The sequence below is a fragment of the Poecilia reticulata genome, linkage group LG2 (assembly GCF_000633615.1).
Source record: "Poecilia reticulata strain Guanapo linkage group LG2, Guppy_female_1.0+MT, whole genome shotgun sequence".
Lineage (NCBI taxonomy): Eukaryota > Metazoa > Chordata > Actinopteri > Cyprinodontiformes > Poeciliidae > Poecilia > Poecilia reticulata.
The window spans coordinates 15,845,363-15,867,724 of record NC_024332.1 but is presented as its reverse complement, the minus strand read 5'-3'; the positions used below and the strand labels follow the sequence as shown (position 1 = coordinate 15,867,724).

The window sequence follows — 22,362 nt, the reverse complement described above, 5'->3', positions numbered from 1 at the left end:
CGTCATGTCAATCTACACCATCGTCGCAGTGAGAAGGTTAAGGTGGAGGAAACAAAGTGGAGGGCATAAATATTTCAGTCGTGGCATGCTGGATGGCTCATGTCACTTCAAAACATGGTGGAAGGGGATGGGAGCTGCATCGACAAAAAAGAGCTCAGTCAGCACTTGAAAAGACGACCGATGAGAGGTCACAAAGAAAAAGTTTTATTTCTACTTTGGCCTTTTTTTTTTGTCATGCTTAAACGAGCCAACCCTTTCTGTTTTCTTTGTACTCTCAAAAATGACAAGTGCAATAATATACTGCACACTATATTGCATTAGGTATTAAGTTACTGACATTACAGTAGGCATTTATATAAATATTTTATTCAGCATGTTGTATATGTGTATACAACAAACACAAACTATAGTGTAGACAAACTCATTGCATATATTATGTAAAATCTGCGGCACATACCAACAGTTCTTGATAGACATAGCCTACTACATGCAGTTCATCAATGCCGTCCTCTCTCCCCATGCAACAGATGGAGCGTTATGCAAAACAAAAAGGTTACTAAATCAAGCAAAAAAAACCAAAAGAAAAACGTTACAGTTGCGGTGAGATTTATTCAAACCCCACGAAGACTTTAGAAATTCGAATTGAGTTTTGTCAGAGAGGAGAATTCAACTTTTTTCAATGCTTTGAAGGCAAGTCTCACAATTACGCATCTCCTTGCAGAAGTTGCTGTTTGGGTCGTAGAAGCTCAGACTGCGCAATAAAGTGGAAACACCATCAAGGCCGTAATTAAGAGCTTCATCGTGATTCCCTGTTAGCTTCGGCAACAATGCTTACGTCCACGAAGGCAAGTTGCAAATCTGGGACATGATTGCAAAGGAGACGAAGAAGCTTTTATAACAGCAGAGAAGGGGTGATTGTTTCATCACACCTGAGGGGTCTTAGATATAAAACAGTTTTCTTTTTTTTTTAAAGAAACATTTCGAGAGACACCATCGGGAGCATTATAAAGAGGTTTAAAACATATGGAACAGCTGCAGACCTGTCTTTCTGTGGTAGGAAGCCCAACAAGGACCCTAAAAGCAACTGTGTGACTTCCTGACACCCACAGGGTGACGTGTTGAAGGCTGGCGCAAAGGAACTGAACAGACAAAGGGCTTCATGCCTGGACTTCATGATGGTCTCCACTCTTGACAACAGGGAACGTTGAAAGTTTAGAATATGCTGGTTGGAATTTAGATAAAACCTTGGGAAATTTTTATGGACTAATGAAACCAAAATGAAGCTGAACAATGTCAGCTTCATTTTGGTTAAGCTGACCCGATGTGGAAACGGGTCAGCTTATGACTTCTACTGTCAACACCACTCAAACATGTTCCAATAAATATTTATTTGTTATTATATTATCTCCCAACCACACATCAGTGCAGTTTCTTTTAGGGGTTGAATATTTCTGATTGCAATTGTATATTGACTTTTCAAGAATATTCCTCAATCCAAAAAACAAACAAACAAAAACAAGAACAACTTGATTACAAGGAAAACAAAGCAAAACCAGTTGGGATCTGGAAGTAGCAGCACACACAATCCGTACACGAGAGAGATGAGAAACAAACAAACAATCAAAAAAACAACAGAGATTTTAACAGATGTACATTTACACACCAGTCCTTTACAAAAATAATTTCAGCCTTGAAAGAACCAGTTATCTGGACTGCATGGCCAGAGCATGTAACCAGCCCAGCATGTAGAGTCTGTAGAAGTAGAGGATGACGAGCTGCAACAAGGGCAAAAACATCACCCTGCATACAACTTCAGCCATTCGCAGCCTCTGGGTGTGGAGGTGTGTGTGCGTGTGTGTGTGCGTGTCCAGCACACCGATTTTGTCATCGCATGAACTGCTTTTTTTTGTTGTTTCTTTTTTTTTTTTTTTTTACAAATACATAAGTGTGTCTCAATGACATATGATGAGCTATAGTAATAATAATAATAATAATCACAAACTGAACATGTATAACTAAAATAAAAACAGAAAAATATGTTTACCATGACAGTTTTTGTAATATGGTTGCACTTTTAGCAGCACACAGCAAAAACAACAATCTACTTCCTATATTATAAATCGCATCTAACAAAACAAAGATGATTAACGCAAGACTTAAGGAATCTGTCGAACAAACCCACTAACAGTCGTGATGACAATGCAAAACAAAGTGCAGTGGATCACCTTCATGTTACCTGCAACATGCCCGTCCAAGCCCCTCTCGGCGCGTCCCCCACCCCCAACACGCTCATTCGGAGTGAAGAACAACGCCCCCCGTCCCTTGCTTCCGGTAGAAAACACATGCACATGAGTAATTCAGGTTATACGTACTTCCCTCACAAAAAAAACTGACATCAGTCAAGACCGCTGCGGGTCAAGAGGAGTTGATTCTTTCCAACAAATAACAAATGCTGTCACAGTGAAAGCTTTGATGGATTAAATCTGAGAACGAGTCAGATTTGAATTTTGCTTTTTTTCCCCCTCTTTTTTTTGTATTTATTAAGATTAAGTTCTTCTTGGGATGAAAAAAAATCAAAGGACTTTGGTTGTTTCAGAATGAACACATCTGAGTGTCGGTTTCTCGATGGATAATGCTACGCGCCCTACATGTGGATCTATTGGGTGAGTGAGGCACCTTTGGCCCAGTGGGGACTGGGATCTTGTTTTTGCATGCCGGGAATCAAGGTCCAAACAGGCACGTGATAGGCCAAGATGATCAGTACTGGACTCTGCATGCTGAGCTAGGAGACAAATCCTTTTTATAATAATCTTAATAATAATAATATATCATCTAGTCATTTAAAAAGTTATGATTTTTAAAAGTCATTTCTCCCTAAGTTTTCAACTGCTGCAAAGTGGGAACAGTAGTGACCTTGTCCATGCTTTAGATCGCTGAACCAAATAGGGACGCAGCACGTATAAATAAGACCTATCGGTTGTCAGCCATGTTTGTTTTCTCTGCTTTAAGTAGATGCCGCCATAACACGGCCGCCATTTGCTGCAGTTATAGACCATCTGGGTCAAAGCCACAAAGCCTTGCTTTTCAGTGTCCAAAGAAGTCGGTGAGTGAGAAACTGAGGCCTACAAGGCCTAGAGATATTTCCTAGAGCCCACGCTCTGAAACAAGATTAAGGAAAAATAGACTTCAGGTTTTATTTATTTATTTATTTATTTATTTTCTTCCTTTCCCTTTTTCCTTCGTTCACCGGAGGAGGCGGACTGAACCGCTGGTGGGACACAGATAGTGATATGTATACACCATTCCTTACAGCGCTCTCCTACCCACCCACCCACACGCACATCTGTTTAGAAATATTTGTGTTCTTTGTGTGAGTGAGTATGTGTGTGTGTATGTATGTGTGCATTTGCATGTGTGCGTTTGTGCGTGTACAGGGAGCTCCTCGCATTGATTGCAGCGGCGGTAATTAGCACTTCATCAACTATGATTACGGGAGCCGTCTGCCAGCCTCCAGTGTGTTTTTATGAGCCGCGGAGAAGCTGCACAAACTTTCTTTGACTGCTTCTTTTTTTTTAGGTGTACGCATGTCGTAGACAAAGCAAAACAAAAAAAAAAGTTTATTTGGGCTCTTTCAAGTGCATACTGGTATGCTTTAAAGTTTGTTGTGTTGCTTAGAAAAAAATCATACAACTCCTCTTGCAAAAAGTTTTGTAGTTTCCCTTTTGACAAAAACTAACTGTATGTTGACCAGCATTAGAAAGAGAAGGAAAGGGGAACGTACTTGTAAAAAATATAGGACAACGGTCCAAATATTTACTCTGTCTATACAGTCTCTATCCCAGAACAAGGCTGGTGAACTGTGATATAGAAAATACATCTGAAGGTACACGGCCGCCGCTCTGACAGGGCATTATAGAGAAGGAGGTCCTTCCGACGAAGCCGGCATCAAGCGTCAGTGTGAGCCACGTGCCATTCAGTTCAATTCTCGCAATTTCAAAGGGATCTAAAGGCATTACAGGATCAGAGGTCTTCTTCCCTCCTGTGCTGGACAGGCCGAGCCATAGCAGAATCAGTCTGTGCTGACATAGCCAGAGAAAGGAAGTAGGAGGAGGAGGTGGAGCAAGTGAATAAGAAAAGGGAGTCTTGGCTGGATGTTATCCGCAGAAAAAAAAAAAAAAACAGGGTTTGGAGACTAGCTGGAGAAAAACACAAAAAAGAACCTTGCCTCCGTTTACATTCCTCCTCTCCCGCACATGCACTCCCACCAGGCACTGGTCAGGTGTGGCTATGTGGCTGGTTTGTCGGGCTTGCTGACAGGTTTGCCTCCGTTCATCACCACCGGCTCGCTTGTGCTTTTACTGGGAGGCACAGCCGCCTTGGGCACCGTCTCTCCGACGTCGTGCAGCGATGGCTCTCTGTACATGGCGACTGGAGGGAGACAAACGGGGAGATAAGAAGAAAGCCGTTAGTAAAGAGGAAGAGGACAAATCACTGCTGAGTTGAGATCTGTTCCTGAATAATATGTTACATACAAATTAAATACTTTTTTAAAGAAAACCAAAAATTACACTTAAAAGTACAATATCCTAATGTAAGAAATGGTACACTCAATAAAGGTTAAGATTCTATACTTTCATCCCGATTCATTTATTCCTTGATCACGGCTGACTTTAAATCTAAGTACCAGCTTTTTGACCCAAAAAACAAACAAAAAAACAGGATCTCCTCTCCCATTTTGCAGCTTGCACACCCCAGCTGTATTACCGCATTGACAAGACACTTCACTTTGATTCCATGTTTCGAATGACGGGCGGCAATCAGGGCCGGCGGCTGATGAGAGCGATGGTGGCATGTGCAGGACTATCAACATTTCATGCTGCACTTACAGAGCTGTCTCTGCCTCCTATAGCGCATCCCTCCAGCAGCAGTGCAGTGAATCAGCACACAAATACTAATATATGTCGAATGCAGTCGTTTCGTTTACAGCGGGCATACCATCGGTAAGTCTTCTATCAGATCTTATTGTGTGAGACAGCTGTCTTGGTATATCACAAGGATCACGGATGTTGTCGCGCTCAGCGTTTTCAGTTTTCTATGTTTAGCAAGCAACATATTTGAAACGTGCTCTGCTGTACAGTCAGTTGGACGGCTAGCAAAGCTAGCTGCAGTAGTGACCTCTGGGAAAAAAAATCCATTAACCAGAAGGCTGTACAGCCAAAAGAAAAAAAAAAAAGTGTCGCGATAATAAATATATTCAAGGGTTGCGTTCGAGTTATATTTTAATGGAAAAATTTGAAACCCAAGTAAAACGTCATTGATGCAGGGCCTTGCACATGCAGTCACACAGCAAACTTTTCACGTTTGTCGCATTATCGATACAAACATCAGTGTATTTTATTGTGATTTCATGTACTAGACCAAAACAAAGTTGTGCATTATTGTGAAATGAAAAAAACAAAACAAAACAAAAAAAAAGATTCACTGCATTTTTACACATAGAAACCTAAATTGTGCATTTGCATTAAGTCCATTGAGTCAATACTTTGAGAAACTACTTTTTGCTCCAAATACAGCTGCATGTCTTTTTTGTATATACCTCTCCTAGTATTGAATACCTGAAGGCTATCACTTCACCCCACTCTCCTTTGCAGACTGAGCAGATGTTTTTGGACATTCATTTTAAAACTCGGTTACAAAGGAACAACACATTTTTCCCCCCAGATTTTTAATTGCAAAGAGTTCATTTTTGTATCATTTTCCTTTCCATCTCAGTTCCCTCTACTTTGCGTCGGTCCATCACATGAAACCCTAAAGGAATATTCTACAGTGTGAACTAAAATGTCTGGGCCACGGAGACGTTTGCTGAGCTCACGTACCTTCTAATGGCTTGGGCAGGAAGTGAGCAGCTGGTTTGGTTTTTTTCACTCGGTTCCCCTTCATGGCTTGGCCCTCCTTGTTGAGCCCCAGGAACCATGCTCTCCCTGACTCCTGCTGTCTGTACAGCATGGACGAGTAGATCACGTAGTAGTTCTCGAACACTGACTCTTTGAACTTGCATTCCGCTGTAAATAGTTCCTGCAGAGACGGGCGAAAGAAGCACATTGCAGGTGTTACGGATTTTAAGATCAAAGGTCATCCGAAAGATTTATCCTCGCGATTTTTAAACAACAAGCAGCAGAATTATAATTTACACAGCGGGAGGTCACCTGGGCAGCGTTTCACTCGTGTATCGTGCTCACGGTGAACAGAAAATGGCCTTGGCATGTGGAATGAAGCTCGTGTTCACTGCCTGACTTGAAAAGGACGAGCACCGCACAGTGTCCCTTGTTATAACCATCTTCAACGAAACGCTCCCCTCATGTTCTCCTTGGCCTTAACCCTGACATCACATGTAAGAGCCATCGTCTCGCCAATTAGCGCATGCTCCAGGCAGAATGTGTGTATTGTTCGGCACTGACATCGATGAAGCGAGTACCGAGAAACCCAGTCCACCCAGACGTCAAGCCGATCCCGCTTTGCCGTTTCATCTTTCCTCATCTCTTTATTTAAAGGAAAAAAAGAAAAAACGCAGAAACGTCTAAAGCTGATCATTCCTATCGAATATATTTCAACTGACAGCTACTTAATTATGAATACTAAACTTTCTTCGAATCATGACAGAAATAACCTAGTGATTACTCTATCCTTCACACCTCAGCCAGGCAGTGACAAACGATCACCGAGGCACCGCCTCTCTCTCTGCTGTTACAGATCCATCTTTGACAGAATGGCAAAAAGAGAAGGAAAAAAAAAGCATTTCTGCGCTGTCCACACTGCCAGGCTAAAAATAAAGCCTTTCATTTGGGGGTAAATTAATCAAAGAGCACTCATCACAATGGAGAGGTCCAGCACATCTGTGGGGAGTATTTCATACTGTGCTCCACCACAGAACCACTGGCATATACGTCACAAAACTCTTATTCGCTGTGCGCTTCTGTAGTTCTAATAGTCAAAGTTAAAAGTTTTTTTTGTTTGTTTTTTTAGTTAATAGGTTTTCTAAAGTAACAGGCAATTAGCAAATTGGAAGATATTTTACAATGTAGTTTCTGTGGAGTTAATGCATAGAATCAGTGAATATTTGTACAGATTTATTTTGAGTCTGTTTTGATTCCAAACAGATAACAGGAGGCATCTCCAACATATTGGACGTGTCTCAATATGATCCCAAGTATTGGCTGAGGGCTCGAAAAAGTTCACTTTGAAATTGTTGGTATCGAGATTCCTCGAGTCCCAAATTCATCAACAACCTCACAAAGGTGGCCTCTTTGTGATTTTACGTCAGGAAAAAGCCCAGTGAACCATTTGACTGACTATTCTTAAAACAATCCCAACTTATTTTTTATGTGCTCTGCTTTGGAAATGGTATTAGTGATTCTATAACACTAATACCATAGAAAAACTGCATGGATTGCAACAGTTTCCTGTCTGTCTGCGACAGCTGACCAGCTTGCTTTAACAAGGCAGCTGTCAGTGTGGGAGAAATGCAGCCGAAACTCTAGCGATTGCATTTTATGACATTCAAAGCAAAGTTCTTTGGGTCTGGATGTGGTTCTGTTGTGAAAACTGTGTGTAAAATGAGGTCATTGAGAAGAAATTCACAGCGTCCTGCTCCACTACGACCAGACTCCTTAGTTTTCGATAACTGTGGCGTAACAAAAAAGTAACATACCTCGTCTTGAAACGGCATCGTTCGCAGAGCATAACCAGGTGTATTACTTTTACGATTCCATTATGTCACTATCTCATTTAAGTCTTTTTTTCTTTTTCATCTGGGACCATCTGTGAATTAAATTTAAATTCTCCATAAGTGAACCCAACTGATAACATGCGTTTAGCTAAATTATTCGAATACAAAATGATGGCTTCAATTTCGCTTTAGAGTGTGAGATAGTCGTGCTTTTACTGAGTTGCTGCTGCAATATGAGTCATTGTTGTTTTTCATGATCAGTTAAAACTGACTCTTGTGCCACAGGTGCAAGTTCATTACACTAACTTTAATGAAATGTTAGTGTAATGGAACATTATTGGACAAGAAGCCTAAACGTCAGATCAGTATTCAAGGCAAATATATATTTATTTGGAACATCCCTATTAAATGTGAAGACAGTTTCAAATAAAAATATAAAAATTAATGGCTACTAGATTGTCTTGTCTATCTATGTTTGCTGTTCTAGGCTGTCTAAGCTGTTCTGATTGGTTAGTTGCTCTGACACAAGTCACCTGTCAACTTTGTTTTTGGCCTTTTCAGAGAGTTAAGGAATATTTTTTGGCCAAATCCTTAGGATGTTTAACACAAGTTTGCTTATAACTTCAAATTTTTAGTCCACTGAAAGGCGAAATTGAAAAAAATTATTTAACTATCGATAGAGAAGGCACTGACAATGAAAGAAGGTTTATAGTGAGTATCTATGCATAGTGCAATAGCAGTGTTAAGGGCAAATAATTTCAATTTCTCCAAAACTGACTGAACACTCAACTTAACTTGTAACCAGGAAACGATAAGTTTTGCAGCAAGAATAATAATAATAAAAACAACATACACTTTGTCTTTAAAAATGTCAAACTGCGGCGCATTTTGCTGTTTACGACCAGTTTTGAACTCAGGACACACACTCTCATGATTATCATCTAATTACTCCTGTCAGAGCTGCTTCTCCAGACAGCATTTGGCTGACAGAGGAGCTGAGCAAGAAGAAGCAAAGAGACGTCTCGGGTGACATTAATGAACCCAGGGAGCACCCAGCTGTATTTTGAGTGTCCTCTGTATCCTTGGTCGAGGACTTGTGGGCATCTCTGAGTGGAGCGCTCGAATGCATAATGCGGCGCGACAGCAACAGCTGACATGTCGGAAAGCTCCAGAGGAGGAGCGTGTTCAGTTCCAGCTGAAAACAGTCAAAGCAGCTACAGCAGAGACTGAAGGGTCAGAGCGGTGATTTGTTGCATGTGGGGTGATAAACGTCCAGACTTTGCTCTGTCTGCTGAGAGATTCTACTGCACAAGAGATGTACGATCCCACTGTTCTAGTTGTAAACTTTGGGATCAGAAACAGGACTAAAAGCAGAGCAAACCCACAAAACAATAGATTTATGGTCACTTTGATGGCTGAAGTATTAAAAATTGATCCTTATATGACTTCAAGATGAGGGCTTTTCAGCTGCAAATATTAAATAACTTTTTTTCTGTGCATGCTTTGAAAATATGCGAGAAGTGTTCAAATAAGCAGGTGAGGGACTGAGATTTATTTACAGAATTGACCTTGTCTTGTAAAATTATACACACCCCAAGAGTATTTTCAAATTGTATAGCAGTATGTCTAAAACCTTAAATGTATTCTATTAGGATTCTGTGCAATAGGCTGTCAAAATATTTTAAAGTGTTAAGAAATTGAAGCATGACTTTCAAAAATGCTCTCAATTGTAAAAAAAAAAAAATCTGACAAGAGAAGCATGAATTTGTACTTAGACACTTTGACGACCGGAAGATGGAGGACCATCCAGAGTGGGAAAGTTGAAGACAGGCGCAGACGTTTACCTTACTGCAGGACAGCAACCCTAATCATACAGCCACAGCTCCAGTGGAATGGTTTACATAAATAATATTTATGAGTTTGAGTGGCCCAGTAAAAGGTTAGACCTAAAGCCAAAGGACAAACCTGTCTCACTGCACAATCTATTTCACAAACAAGAACGGGCCAAAATTTGCGTCTCTAGACTAACAAACGCGGTAGAGACGCATCCCAAAAGACTTGCAGATAAATGTGGTTCTACAAAAATTGGAGTCGGTGGAGGAGTGCGGGGGGTTGAACGCAAACCATGTGGCGCGCTTTCTAGCTTTCATTTGTTCAACAAAACGACAACCTTTTTCACTCCACAATTACACATTTCTTTGTGCAGGTCTACCACGTCAATCCCCAAAGATGGTTCAGGTTCAACAACTGTGAACCGTATGTGGCATAAATTATTCCGCAAGACGTTATAAGTCATTTATTACGGAGGATGTGTTTATTTTTAAAACAATGTGCCGCTTGAGCTTTAGCCAGCTATCAAAAGCAAAGGGACATTTCCCTGAACCAAATAAAATCTGGTCTAAAATGATGGCTAAACATGCCCTGTTCATGCATTAATGAACCACAAAACAAAGCAAATAAAACAACTTTCCCCCCCTCTTGTGGTTTCGGGAGTTACTTTAAATTGTTAATCACTGACATTTTTCCCTGATAAGGTGAGCTGAAACCCCATCTAGGTTTCCGTAATAGGCCACATCGTTCAGATGGCAGCCAGGTTTAGCACGGCAGTGATTGCTTATGTAACACATACAAAACAGCCCTGAGTAGAAGTAATCATACAAGCTGGTGCCAAGGCCGTAATTGTTGCTAATCAAATGCCTTCACATAAGCACAAGTTGCTTTTTTTTTTTCGGCTTCTTCTTCTTCCCCTTTTGTTTATGGAGGCTGAACATGCGGAGGTGGTTTGTTTGTGGAACGAGAAGGCCACTGTAATCAGCTTCATTTGTAGCTCAGAGCGGCGAAGGCAGCCGATGTCAGATGCATTGTTTACTGCTGATGTTTTAAGTGTGTCAGTGGCGCGTTGAAGGCTTTTATCGTGCTCATCGTGTTGCCGCAAACACGTCCTTTTCCTTCCGACATTTTTCCCCTCATTTTATCACATTAGCCCCAGAACTCAAGGATACCTAGGCATCGCAGCCAAGAGACTGACTTTTGTTTTTTGTTTTTTTGCAAATTATCATGAAGAACGTGTTTGAGCTGCAGCCATAAAGGTGGCCAACTCATCTGAAGACAAAGTAAACACATTTGTTACATTTTGCTGCTAATCTTCAAGAAAGTAGAAAAGGTTTTGTTAACAACAGTGGCGTGGAAAAGTGAACCCAAACATATACCTCTTCATACAAAACTAGAAAAGGTGCATGTTTGATGCAGAACAAGGGCTCATCGTGTTGTATTTAATTTATCTTCTGTAGGACTTGGAAGTACCACATTTATGAAATATGGCATATTCTTTCTCTTTTATGTGTAACAGGTAGAAACCTGAAATGTGAATCTCTTGCTGATTGCATGTTTTTATGTGATGGTTGGCGTTAGAATAGAGATTTGGACGAATACTTTACCCAAAATGTCTAACTTTAATTAATGCTACTTGAAACATGCTACTTGAAAGTGTCATGAACTACACCCAGAAAACCCATATGCTTTTCTGTTGCAAAGAAATTTACTTACAATTTTCAATAGCACTACACTGTTTCTGTCTTTCTCTGTGATAACAAAGAAGGGCTACAGAGTACTGCCATTTTCAAATCTTCACTACGTTTTCACACAAAAAAGATAATTCCTGGAAAACACACAGCAGTTTTTGAGATTACATTTTGTGCCTATTTAATGTCCTTTTAGCTTTAATTCGACTGTTCGATAAAAAATGTCACAAGTTCTCTGACTTTGAAGGACCTAAAAAAGGAAACGTTCACAACTGTCTCCCGTCTGATTCTGGCCGACGTCTAGTACTTTGGGAAAATATGGGTGACATTGAAGGAAAACAAAGTGAAGGAGACTCAGACACAGCACACACTTTCACACCAGTGGAAAATCGAATCATTTCTGAGGCACCAAATGGCTGATTTTCTACCCGCTCAATCTCCCCCGCCTAGCGCTCCACATCAGTGGCTCCTTAGCATGTGATTGGCCATGCTCTGAATGGAAGGGCCATAATTGACCTTGGCCACAGACAGCGCGAGAGGCCAAAACTGCTCAGCCCTTCATAATCAGCACAGCAAAAAGACAGAGACGGCAATAAAGAGCAGCCACAGCAAACCACAAGGACTTGCCTGTTTTTTTTTTCTTTTCATTTTTTTTAACACAAATTGGTGCAGATTAACGAGGGGGAAGAGCTCTTTGGAAAAAAAATATAACATGAATAAAAATCTGAAAACTCTGAGCCAGATACAATTGAAAAGGAACTAAGATTAAAAAAAAAAAAAAAGTGTGCTCTTGCAAACACTCATTAAGAGGCTCAAACCGCAAGAAATGTTAAGGCATACAAAGCTGTAAGTGAAAATAAGAAAAGATTAAAATGGAGATGAGTGGAGGCTCACATGAGGAGGGGAAGTGTAACAATATGCAGAGACTGCTCATATTCCCACTAAGGGAACCAAGAAATTGTTTATTAATGCTGCGAGCATGAAACCTATTAATCCATAGAAAAAAAAAAAAAAAAGAAGGTCAACCTGCAGAGAGCTGGGCGACATCGACGATGCTACCCCGCTCTCATATGTATAAAAGTCACGTAGACAGAGTGTGCAGACAATGGGAGGCTCAGCAGACCTCTCTGATTCTCCGACTCCGAGACGGAGGAAGGGTCGTCGAATAAAGGAAGATCATTTTTGAACAAGGCCTAAAGTAAGGCTTTTTGTTTTGAATAATGACTGACCTAAATCCATGCGGCACGGTTAGAAACAGACGTTAATTTAAAAATAATTTAAAAAAATAACATATATGCTCCTGTATGTTTGGTTGTAAGGCAAGGAATTGTAGGAGATTCACAGAACATGGTCACCTTAAATAATGATACCTTTGTGTATTTTAAGCAAAATTGAATAAAACATAAGTGATTTTTTTTTTAAAACGGGGAAGCAAAAAGTACTCCAGTTATTTCTTAAAACTGAGTAATATAAAGTATTTTCTGTTCTTAAGACATGAATATGAGTAAGTAACTTACTAATGGTACGATGGTTCACAATAAGAAGGTCAACAGAACCTGACAAGATTTGAGCAATTTCTTTGGTCCTCATTGGTCCTGTTTAGTTTATACAGACTAAATAAAACTCAAACCAGCTTTGACTAGTTCAAACCCAGGATAACTTTCTGGTTATTCATCAAGTTTGATTCCTATGAAAAGGAGCTTTAGTCTTTTGATGAACTTTCCCCCAATGCATCTGATAGTCTACAGGTATATATTTTTGGTTTTGCAGCAAGTAGATATTGAACGTTTTATAGTATTCAGCAAAGGGCCAGATTTTCTAGGATGAATCTTGAAATAAATATTAATCTAAAAGAGACGAGACCTTGTATTCTTCATTATGAGTGCAATTGTTGACTCAATAGAAAGGCGTATGTGCTATTAGTGCTGATTAGTTAACCTCTTATTAGTGTCACTGCACAACACAAAAGACCAAAAACCTTACTTGGAATACTTTTTTAAGCTTTGTTACACATGAACAAAAAACGGTGACGGTTTTGAAGTACACAAGCGCTAGAAGCACTTACTCTTACAGTCAGGTTTGCCCAAAGGCAAAGAGCCATTAACACTGAACCAGTACAGCTCCCCTGGCTCATAACAAACCCATCACTCACCCTCGAATCCCCAACCCTTTTCTCAAGAAGAGCTTTAAAAAAAAAAAAAAAAAAAAGATGATCCTGCGTCTAACGACCAATAAATATTGAGGGTTTATGTTGGAGTGAAGCGCCCTGCAGGTTGAATCGAAACAATTCGATGCCATTAAAGAAAATAGATGGCAAAGAATTATTCTTTTTCCAAATGGTCGTTACAATAAGTTGATATCAAAGGGAAGATACAAATGACATATGATGTACAGCGCAGTGCAAATACACATCTGCTCTCTGAAAAGCTTTGGCATAAATACTGCACAACGTTGCACGTGCCAAAAAAAGTCACACAGCGCTGAAGGAAAACATTCCGGCAAGCAAAAACAGTGTCACTACCCACTCCTGTGTGAGCAAAGTGTCAAGTGTGTGTGTTTTGTCCACTTTGCGAGTGTTGATCTATAAACTGGTGGCAGATTGGTGTCAAGACTGATAGATTTTTTTGGGTTAGATTGGCTGGTCATCTTTTGTCAAATAAGCCACTAGTGCAACAAGCTCTTACGGATGTTTTAGACAGGCAGCACGAACGCCCACACAGTCTGGGCAACACTCTTGCCGATCTAAGCACACACAAAAAAAGGCAGAGAGAGAGAGAGAGAGGGAGAGAGAGAGACAGAGAGAGAGACAGAGACAGAGAGACAGAAAATGTCTGTCCACAGAAAACTTACCGAGCTGTGAAAAAGTACTCGCTCCCTCATGGAGTTTTTCTCATCAAACAAATGTTATTATTAGACAGAGATAACCTTACTAAGTACAAAAGTTCAACTGATGATTTCATTTTATAGGAGAAAGCAGGTATCCAAAACATGTGAAAAAATAATTGCCTCCTAAGAATGGGTTGCGTCCTCTTTAGCGTTGATAACTGCCGCAAGGTTTGGTAAAACCTGGTGCTTCATATATCACCGTAGCGGCATTCAGGTCCACTCCTCTTTGCAGAATTATTCTAATTCAGCCAGGTTAGAATATTCATAACTACGTACAGACTTATTAAGGCATCTCAATTTGAGATCTATTAAAACATCAGTCTTTGTGGTAATAATAACAATGAAATTATATGACACCAGATCACCTTCAAAATAGCATCTAATTTTGACATAGACAATCCCCGCAGTTAGTGCAATACTCTATCTGTAACCATTGACAAACTGTATATCCTTGTATAGAAGAATGCGTGTCTTTATGATTTTATGATTATTTTATGTCAGTTTGAAACTCCATACATCTGAAGCGTTAACCGATATGTAGCCGTAAGGTCTTTGTAGTAACTGTACAATGTGACATATATAGTAATGTCACTGGATTACAAATGGCCCATGAATTCAAAGATAATTCAGCATCTTGTGACAGGATCATGCTGCTCTATTGAGCTATGAAATCATTTATCTTGATGTCATCAGAGCTTTATCATAGCCAACCAATTGTTCTGTCCAGGAGCTGAAATATACTAAAAGCAAAAAAAAAAAAAAAAACCAAAAACTGTCATTACAACCTCAAAAATAAATCCCTTATTTTGCTCAGGGATAAAAGCTTCTATTTTCATAGGAGCAGAGGCAGAGGAAAAAACAGGTGCAATTTTGTCTGGCACACCTGCATTGTTTGCTCTTTCATCTTTCGTGACACCTTTGCACCGAGTGGGTGGAAAGGCACAGCGGAGGTTATGTGCACGCAGCTGAAATGCAAACAGAGCAAATACGGTTCTGGGTTTGGTGCAAAATTGGGCGGAAGTGCCACCTCTTATCACGAGTGCAGGGAACGTTTAGATTTTACATGGTTTAACCGATGCCAAGTGTGGAACCTGCACGATTCAGGTGGGGCCAAAAAGATTCACCGGGGTTTTGGAACACGCCGTGGATTCATCTACGGTGTCACCAAAAGAAATGTAACACCTTATTTATAAATATCATGCCATCTTATGCTGAAGCACATAATTGTTTTTGCACCATTTGTTTTTTAATCTGTTACTTTGTCATTTTTTCTTGCAAAGGGTGTTCAAAGGTTGGATTCACCAGGAAGGACAAATCTTTAACTAGTTTTTTTTTTTTTTGTTCCGCTTCCCTTTACATTTTGCATGTTGGTGAAGTGGTATGACGGTCGTATTATCGTTTGTGTGAAATATACATGCAGGGTTTTCCCCAGTGTAATTCAAGCCTGGAAGGTCGCCGGGCTTTACTTGCCCCGACTTCACCAACGTAGTTTGTTTCTTTTAAATAGCATTTTTTTATACCACTAACAGTGAAAGCAAAGACAGCTTAAGCCAGGTTTACGAGTGATGCACTGAACTGGGTGTGAGGGTGCAAGCACCAATCGCACCATCCCGGCCCGTTGAACACGTTTGTTCTTGGAAACGTGTGGGCATGAGTGAATAAAGTTACATCCTAGTGTGCAAAGGGGAAGAGGTTCTGCATTTGTGAATACATGTCATAACTCACTGATGGACTTTTCTCTAATGGCAGGTATACAAACTGAAGTTCAATGAGGAGAGAGGTTTGTCTCCTGCTCAGCATTGCTACCAACTTGGTGTTGAAGTCTCTAAAGTTGACCTGGCAAATAAATTTAAGGAAGCTGTCGCAACAGCCTCGGAGAAAAGAACAAACATCATTTGGCTCAAGGTTGCCGTCGGTTGTGTCTCGGACCTCAAGAGTCTGAGCTGACCGCAGAGGACTGAGGTGTGGCACTTGATTATTGGCTTGCACAGCTTGAATTTCCTGCGACATCTGTTCCGTCCAAGAAAGAACAGCCCTCACGCTTACCCCAGAGTCTTTGTCTGACTACATGGGGGACGGTCCTTCACCACGGTGGTCCAAACACAAAGGAACACACAGTGAGACACCCAACAAGGCCTGGAAGTTCTTGACAATCCCTGTCATAACTGTACCAGGTGAAAAGGTTATTTGAACTTTCTGGGCTTGTTGTTCAGCAGAAGAAGAAAGGTCTGTCTTGAGAAAATGTCAAAAAGGCTTGTCTGTTTGAACAGTTGGTGGTTCAGTGTCAAAAAAAAAAAAGGAAGCCTAAAACAAAAAACACAGAAGTAATGGACACAACCTATAAGTTGTAGCTCTTGTGTTGTGTTTCTTCCATGTGATGTTAAGTTCATGTAAGAGAAAGGAGAAGAGAAATAATTTAGGATTACACAACATGTGTTGAACACAACAGGACAGTAAACCCAAGCGCTCCGTCTGTAGCACTGGAAGTATAAACTATAAGAAAGCAGAAGTTTTTCAGGCTGCACTTAGAGAGTTGGTTCTGTGTTGAACTGTTCGGTTTCCTTTTTTTGCATTTTGCTTCTTGAGTTTCTCCATTTTGATATCAAACAGGGGTTGATTTTTAGTGAACCATAATTGCTGGAATTAACATCAAAGTATACATTTGAAATATGTTGAACTCGCAGCAGCATTTTCATTTTTGTGAAGAACAATGTGGGCAGTAATAGTTATTTAAATAATAATATCAATGATTAAACACAGTTGTGTAAAGAACATTTCTGTCCCCTTACATGCTCATTGGAAATACAAAAAAATAAATTAATAAATCTGCAATATTTTTAGAAGAGTCTGTGTCACAAGAGGACACAGAAATACCTACACAGAAATCTATCCCATACTAATATGAACGCACATTACTAATGCTAATACCAAGGGGCAACTTTGAGAGAAAAAATAAGACGGCATACATTTAGAATGTGGAAGGATACTAAATATAATGCCTAAGTATAAGTCACACATTCACACGCAGAATGTTCTGAGCAGAGCCGTTCTGCAGTGAGGCTACAGTACTGAAAACTTTTGCACTTTGAAACCTTTAAAAAAAATATGCATTCCTTTCAAAAACACACAAAATTAAACAACTGATATTCTACATGTTAGGACCAAGATTTAATCAGACCTAACTACAACAAACTAAAAGCTCATTAACTATATAGACATTGTAATGTGTGCATAATAATGGATGCTCATAAAATCAGATGTAAAAACAGTCCTGTTACGTAATAACCTGCAATAGCTTGATCAGAAAAAAACTGGATTTTTGAGCTTTTTTTTTTAAGCCTTCTGCTTTCATGCGTAGTAAAACTAAGCTTTTTGGCAGCGGAGAGCCCTCTTTTTTGCTTTGATATTTTTAAAAGTTTCACTGCAGAGGGACCATTCCCCAACATAAATCTCTACTGAAGCCTCTCTGACAAGCTGCCAGGGCCCTCATCCTGTGCATCTGCGGATGACAGCCGAGGATTCCCCAACTCACTGTGTCTCTTGTTGAAAGGCTAAGTGAGTCAACCAGTCAGCCAGAAAGAAACCACGAAACCAAGTGGCCTGCCCGTCAGGAGTTCAGCAAGAAGCCAAATCCTGTCAATCAATACCTTCGAGAGCTTCATTCTGAAATGCCACAGCACTGATTTTAAGCAGTTCTGAATAAAAGATGCAGAGAGACGGTGGAGTGATGGAGGTGCCGGGGTATTGCTCTAATTGACACACTGGTTATCTATGGAGCTCCTGCTTTGATGCATTTTTTTTTTTACTGATGATTTATATGTGTCAATATAAAAAAATTTTTTAGATGTGTTAGTGCTTAAAAATCATTACATTTTGATATCCATCATATTCTCCTTTCCAAACTAAGAGTAGACACCAAAAAGAATCTATTGTTTTGGTTTAGCTTTCCATTCAGTAGCTAGTTGTAGCATGTTGTAGTATGGGAAACACGTTGTACTCCAGCATAAACGAGCCTAAATAGACTTATAGCTGGTGTTTAATTTACAATGAGAAACAAAATACATACTGGGAGTAATTTGCCCTTTTCCCCCTTCAAATAGCTTATTACAGTAAGTACTTTGAGTTTGTTGCACTACATTTTGCTCTTAGCAAGCTTCCTGCATTAACTTTGGCATGCAAGCAAAATATGGTGCAGTAAGCAGTGAAAAGAACAGACCGTTGGACTTATACACACTGTGAAGCTCGACTCGTGAGAATTGTTTGACCTTTTGTGCAAACAAACTTGATCATGATTCCTGTTGTTTCATTGACACACACACAGTTAGAGGCAGGTTTAGCTGGGTTTTAAGGGAATGAATTTTCATGATTTAAAGCCGTCCTCTAACAATTCTCACTGTATTGATTTTTTTTTTCCTTTCATTTCATAGATGGAAACTGCAAAAGGAAAAGGGGGGTGAGGGGATAAAACGAGAGCTGCGGCTGTTACACGCACAGGCAAGTTGATCACCGAGGGGCTTTTCTGTCAGAGTAAAAACCTTCGTCTATTTCTCACACCCTGTGCTGTATCCGTCCACTGGGAAGAAATTGGACAGGAGTTATATTTGCAAACTGAGTCATAATAAAGTTGGGACTTTTAAGAAAACCTTAATTATTTTTATGAATAAATTTGTGACCCTACTATTTCAATAACCTTCTTTCAGTTTTCTGATATGCTTTACTTCTTTTGATCCTGGTGTGTGAGTGGGTTTTGTGTAAATCCTTCTTTTATAGAGGGCAGGCCACGCCCTTTTTTTTTTGCTGAAGGACGTGGCTAATTGCTAACAGCACACCTGTGGGTGATTCCCTCATCAAGACTGCTGAATATTTAACACCTATTAGTTTCAATACTGCTCTAGTTTATATATATTTATACAGTGAACAAGAACAGTATTGAACTAGCTATATCAAAGACAAAAAACATAAAATACAGTATTTTTTTCTCTATTTAGTCTGGCTCCTAATCCCATGTTTTATGAAAAGTCACACAAAACCAGTCAATGGAAATGTTTCTTAGTTTAATTTTATTTTGAGTGTAAAAGATTTGATAAGCTTAGTCAAATTTTACATTTAAAAGAGCATACCTGCTTAAGATGAAGGTTACTTATACAACCGATCCAATAGCACGCACTCTTGCAAATAATAAATATTGTTTCATACCGAGCTCCTCCTCCGCTCTCATTTGCACGCAACACAGCTCTTGAGGCAACAAGCACGAGTGCGCCATTTGTATTTGCATGGTGCTTGACATTTACACACTGGGAAACCAATTAGGCCAGAACTGGGGTCATTAATTCGACGAACAGGCTAGCCATGTTTGCTCTGATAACTACTGCAATGAGCTTTCACAGAGAAGTAGTAACAACGCCATCTGTATTTATATACTGACATGTCCTCTAGGGTGTCTTCCACTAAAGCAAACATGAAAAGCACAATTTGCGATTTCGAGGGCTCTACGAGTGCTTGCAATTCAAGCATAGGTTTTCCTTTGAAACATTTAATTTATTCTCCATCTGGCTTCTCTAGATTTTTATTTTTTACTGTCCTTTTGGATACTGTCAACCATAAAGCATCAGTACAGATTAGAAACACAACATAATGTATGAGTAAATGTTTCCGTAGGTAATCGGGAGAGCCGGCCCAATTCTAAAATGTCCAGGATTCTGTTCTGTTGGACGGATTCCAAACAATGGCCAATGGTCACTCAAGGTGGATTATTGGACTTTTGAGCTGAAGCTGTTCCAAAACAATGAAATGATCTTTCATCGTATTTACCTGGAAATGTAGTTATGAATAACTAATGCACCGAAAACATCAAGGATAATCCCTCATCTGCATTTATTGGAATTCTGTTTTTATGACATTGTGAACAAAAAGCAAGGACAAAACAAAGAACTGCGAGTTTCTTGTGTATTGTATATTTATGTTCAAAAATATTCAAAACTCCGGCGGATTGGCAGAAGGTAATATTTTAAACTGACCAAGTTACTTCTGACTAGATGTAAAAAAAAAAAAGTCTTGGAGTCACCCAAATCGAGTTCCAGCTAAAATCTGTTAACGAAGATAAACTCTTCCTAATTTTGCCAGGGGTCTGAATACTTTTAGACTAAGCTATAGGTATTTCAAAATAAACAGAGAAAATAATCTGGAAGAGCGTAAGAAAAAAAAAAACATCATGTGTGCAATCATCATGCATTCTGAACTATCAAGAACTTTATCACTGACATTTAGCAATCTTTGGGGAAGTGTAAAGTTTGAATGTAAAAGTACTTTAATGAGACGGATGATGCAATTACGGATAAGCTGTTTTATCTAAAGAAGACAATGTCAAGAAAGTCTGTGATAGAGCTACACTGTTGGTGCTATTTAAGATTAGTTCCTTTTATTTTTATAACTTTTCTGACTGCCTTTGGTTTTTCAGCTGAGTGGCTACATATTCAGTTCACTCTGATTTCAGCATAATGTCTATTTTGGTGTTTTAGATAAGTTTTAAAATGCAGTCACACAACGGAGGAGCAAGAGAAGGCAGCATAAACTATGATCGATATACACGACATTTTCAGGAGTCAATATTTGGTCGCCTGCTAAATACAAGTTAGTCACATCTTCAATCTGTCTGTGGCATATGCCATGCAGCCATTCAAGGGCTTGTATTTCTCTTGAAAATTTGGTGCAAACCCTAAAAAAGGTGCCAGCGTGTTAAATGGTTGACGCATTCGATAAGCCGTAGCTAGTAATCAGTAACGGATTGCTGAAATAATGAAAAAGTTATTTGGTGTTGTGACAACGATCCAGGCGACTGCGTGGACTGGAAAACCACAACACAGTCCATTTAATGAAGTCGGATTCTCTTCATGACATCAGCGTATCCAGAAATGACTGATGTAGAAAGTAGATATGATCAATAAGAGTGTTAGGGTCTGTCTCCCAGCTCGTCAGCAGTAGCTCGGGGCCTTTGATGCCAGACTCGAATTACCCCACCATGATGCAAAAATTAATTACATGATGGAGACTGCTTTTAGAATAAATAACGAGAGACAAATGGGGGCAACAAGAAGAGATCGCCTGCATGCTTCACTGATTATAATAACCACAGCAGGGCTTTCCCTGCCAAACACACCTTAGAGATCTCTCTCTCTCTCTCTGTTTTCTTCTTCTCCTCTAATAGTCAGTGCACTATTTGTGTTTTGTTCAGGCTCCTGCTTTTTCATTAACTGTCTGCAGCATAAATTTCATGGATTTCCCATAGCATTCTTGCAACTACCTGTGTGGTTTTTGGGCTCCGCATTTTAAAGGATTATTTCAGTTGGACGAGGGCGATTCGGATTCAACTGTTGCCGATGGATCAATATTTTGCTAATTTCCAGCATGGTTAGCAACCCGGCATTCAGTGGGTTGGAAAAGGCAGCTGGAACATGCTTCTGCAAAGGAAGCAGAGGAGGATGTTCTGGGAGGTTCATGTAATCTTGGACAATCTCTCAGAACTGCTAGGAGACAAGTTTCTAAATTTATGCAACGATGGTCCTTGAGCAGAGAATGTTGGTCATGAAATGAAATATTTGTAAACTACTCTGAGATATTGTTGTATATCACTACACTTTACCTGATACTGCGATAACAGATGGTTGGAGCAGATTTACAATACACTTATTGTAAGGGTCACTTCGTAAAAGCATCTGGATCTATTTCTGCTTATGTTCTTTTATATTTATTTAGAACATAATGAAGGTGGATTTGGATTAAGGAAGGGACACTTTTGTTAAAAGTAGAACTCACCGCTAATCTATATGCAGTTCTCAATTCTCAATAGCTATATAATAAATAGGGAGAAAAAACAAAATCAAACAAGTGCAGGTGCAGATAACAGATCCATCCTTGGCTGCTGATCTCCATGGTTAACGTTGGGTACTAAGCATGCAAATATACCGTGCCATTACTTTGACAGCTTCCCAATAAGTGACTGTCATCTCCAAGTACAAGTCTTTTAGTCAGCATTTATTTTGTTGGATCTTTGGTTGTCAGACTAACATTTGAAATTAATTTCGAAACTGCAATTATTGCAATTATTATTTTACTTATACGAGTAAGATATATTATCTTATTTTAAGAAAAATTATCTCAAGTAAAGAAAATGTTACTTGACACTGAATTTCTTGAAATAGCGTAAAATTTTCTTATTTTAAGAAAAATGTT

General features: G+C 39.5%; 1 protein-coding gene across 2 annotated transcripts in view; it reads right to left on the bottom strand.

The window, feature by feature from the left end:
- Positions 1 to 217: 217 nt before the first annotated feature.
- The window catches only part of fgf14 (fibroblast growth factor 14), a 111,120-nt gene continuing 88,975 nt past the window's right edge, over positions 218 to 22,362 (bottom strand). For both annotated transcript variants that reach the window (XM_008433250.2, XM_008433256.2), the window contains exons 4-5: positions 5,877 to 6,075; positions 218 to 4,428 (exon numbers count right to left, since the gene is read on the bottom strand). In XM_008433250.2, the coding sequence (XP_008431472.1) occupies positions 4,286 to 4,428; positions 5,877 to 6,075 (342 nt within the window). In that variant the 3' untranslated portion in view covers positions 218 to 4,285. The remainder of the gene's footprint in view (positions 4,429 to 5,876; positions 6,076 to 22,362) is intronic.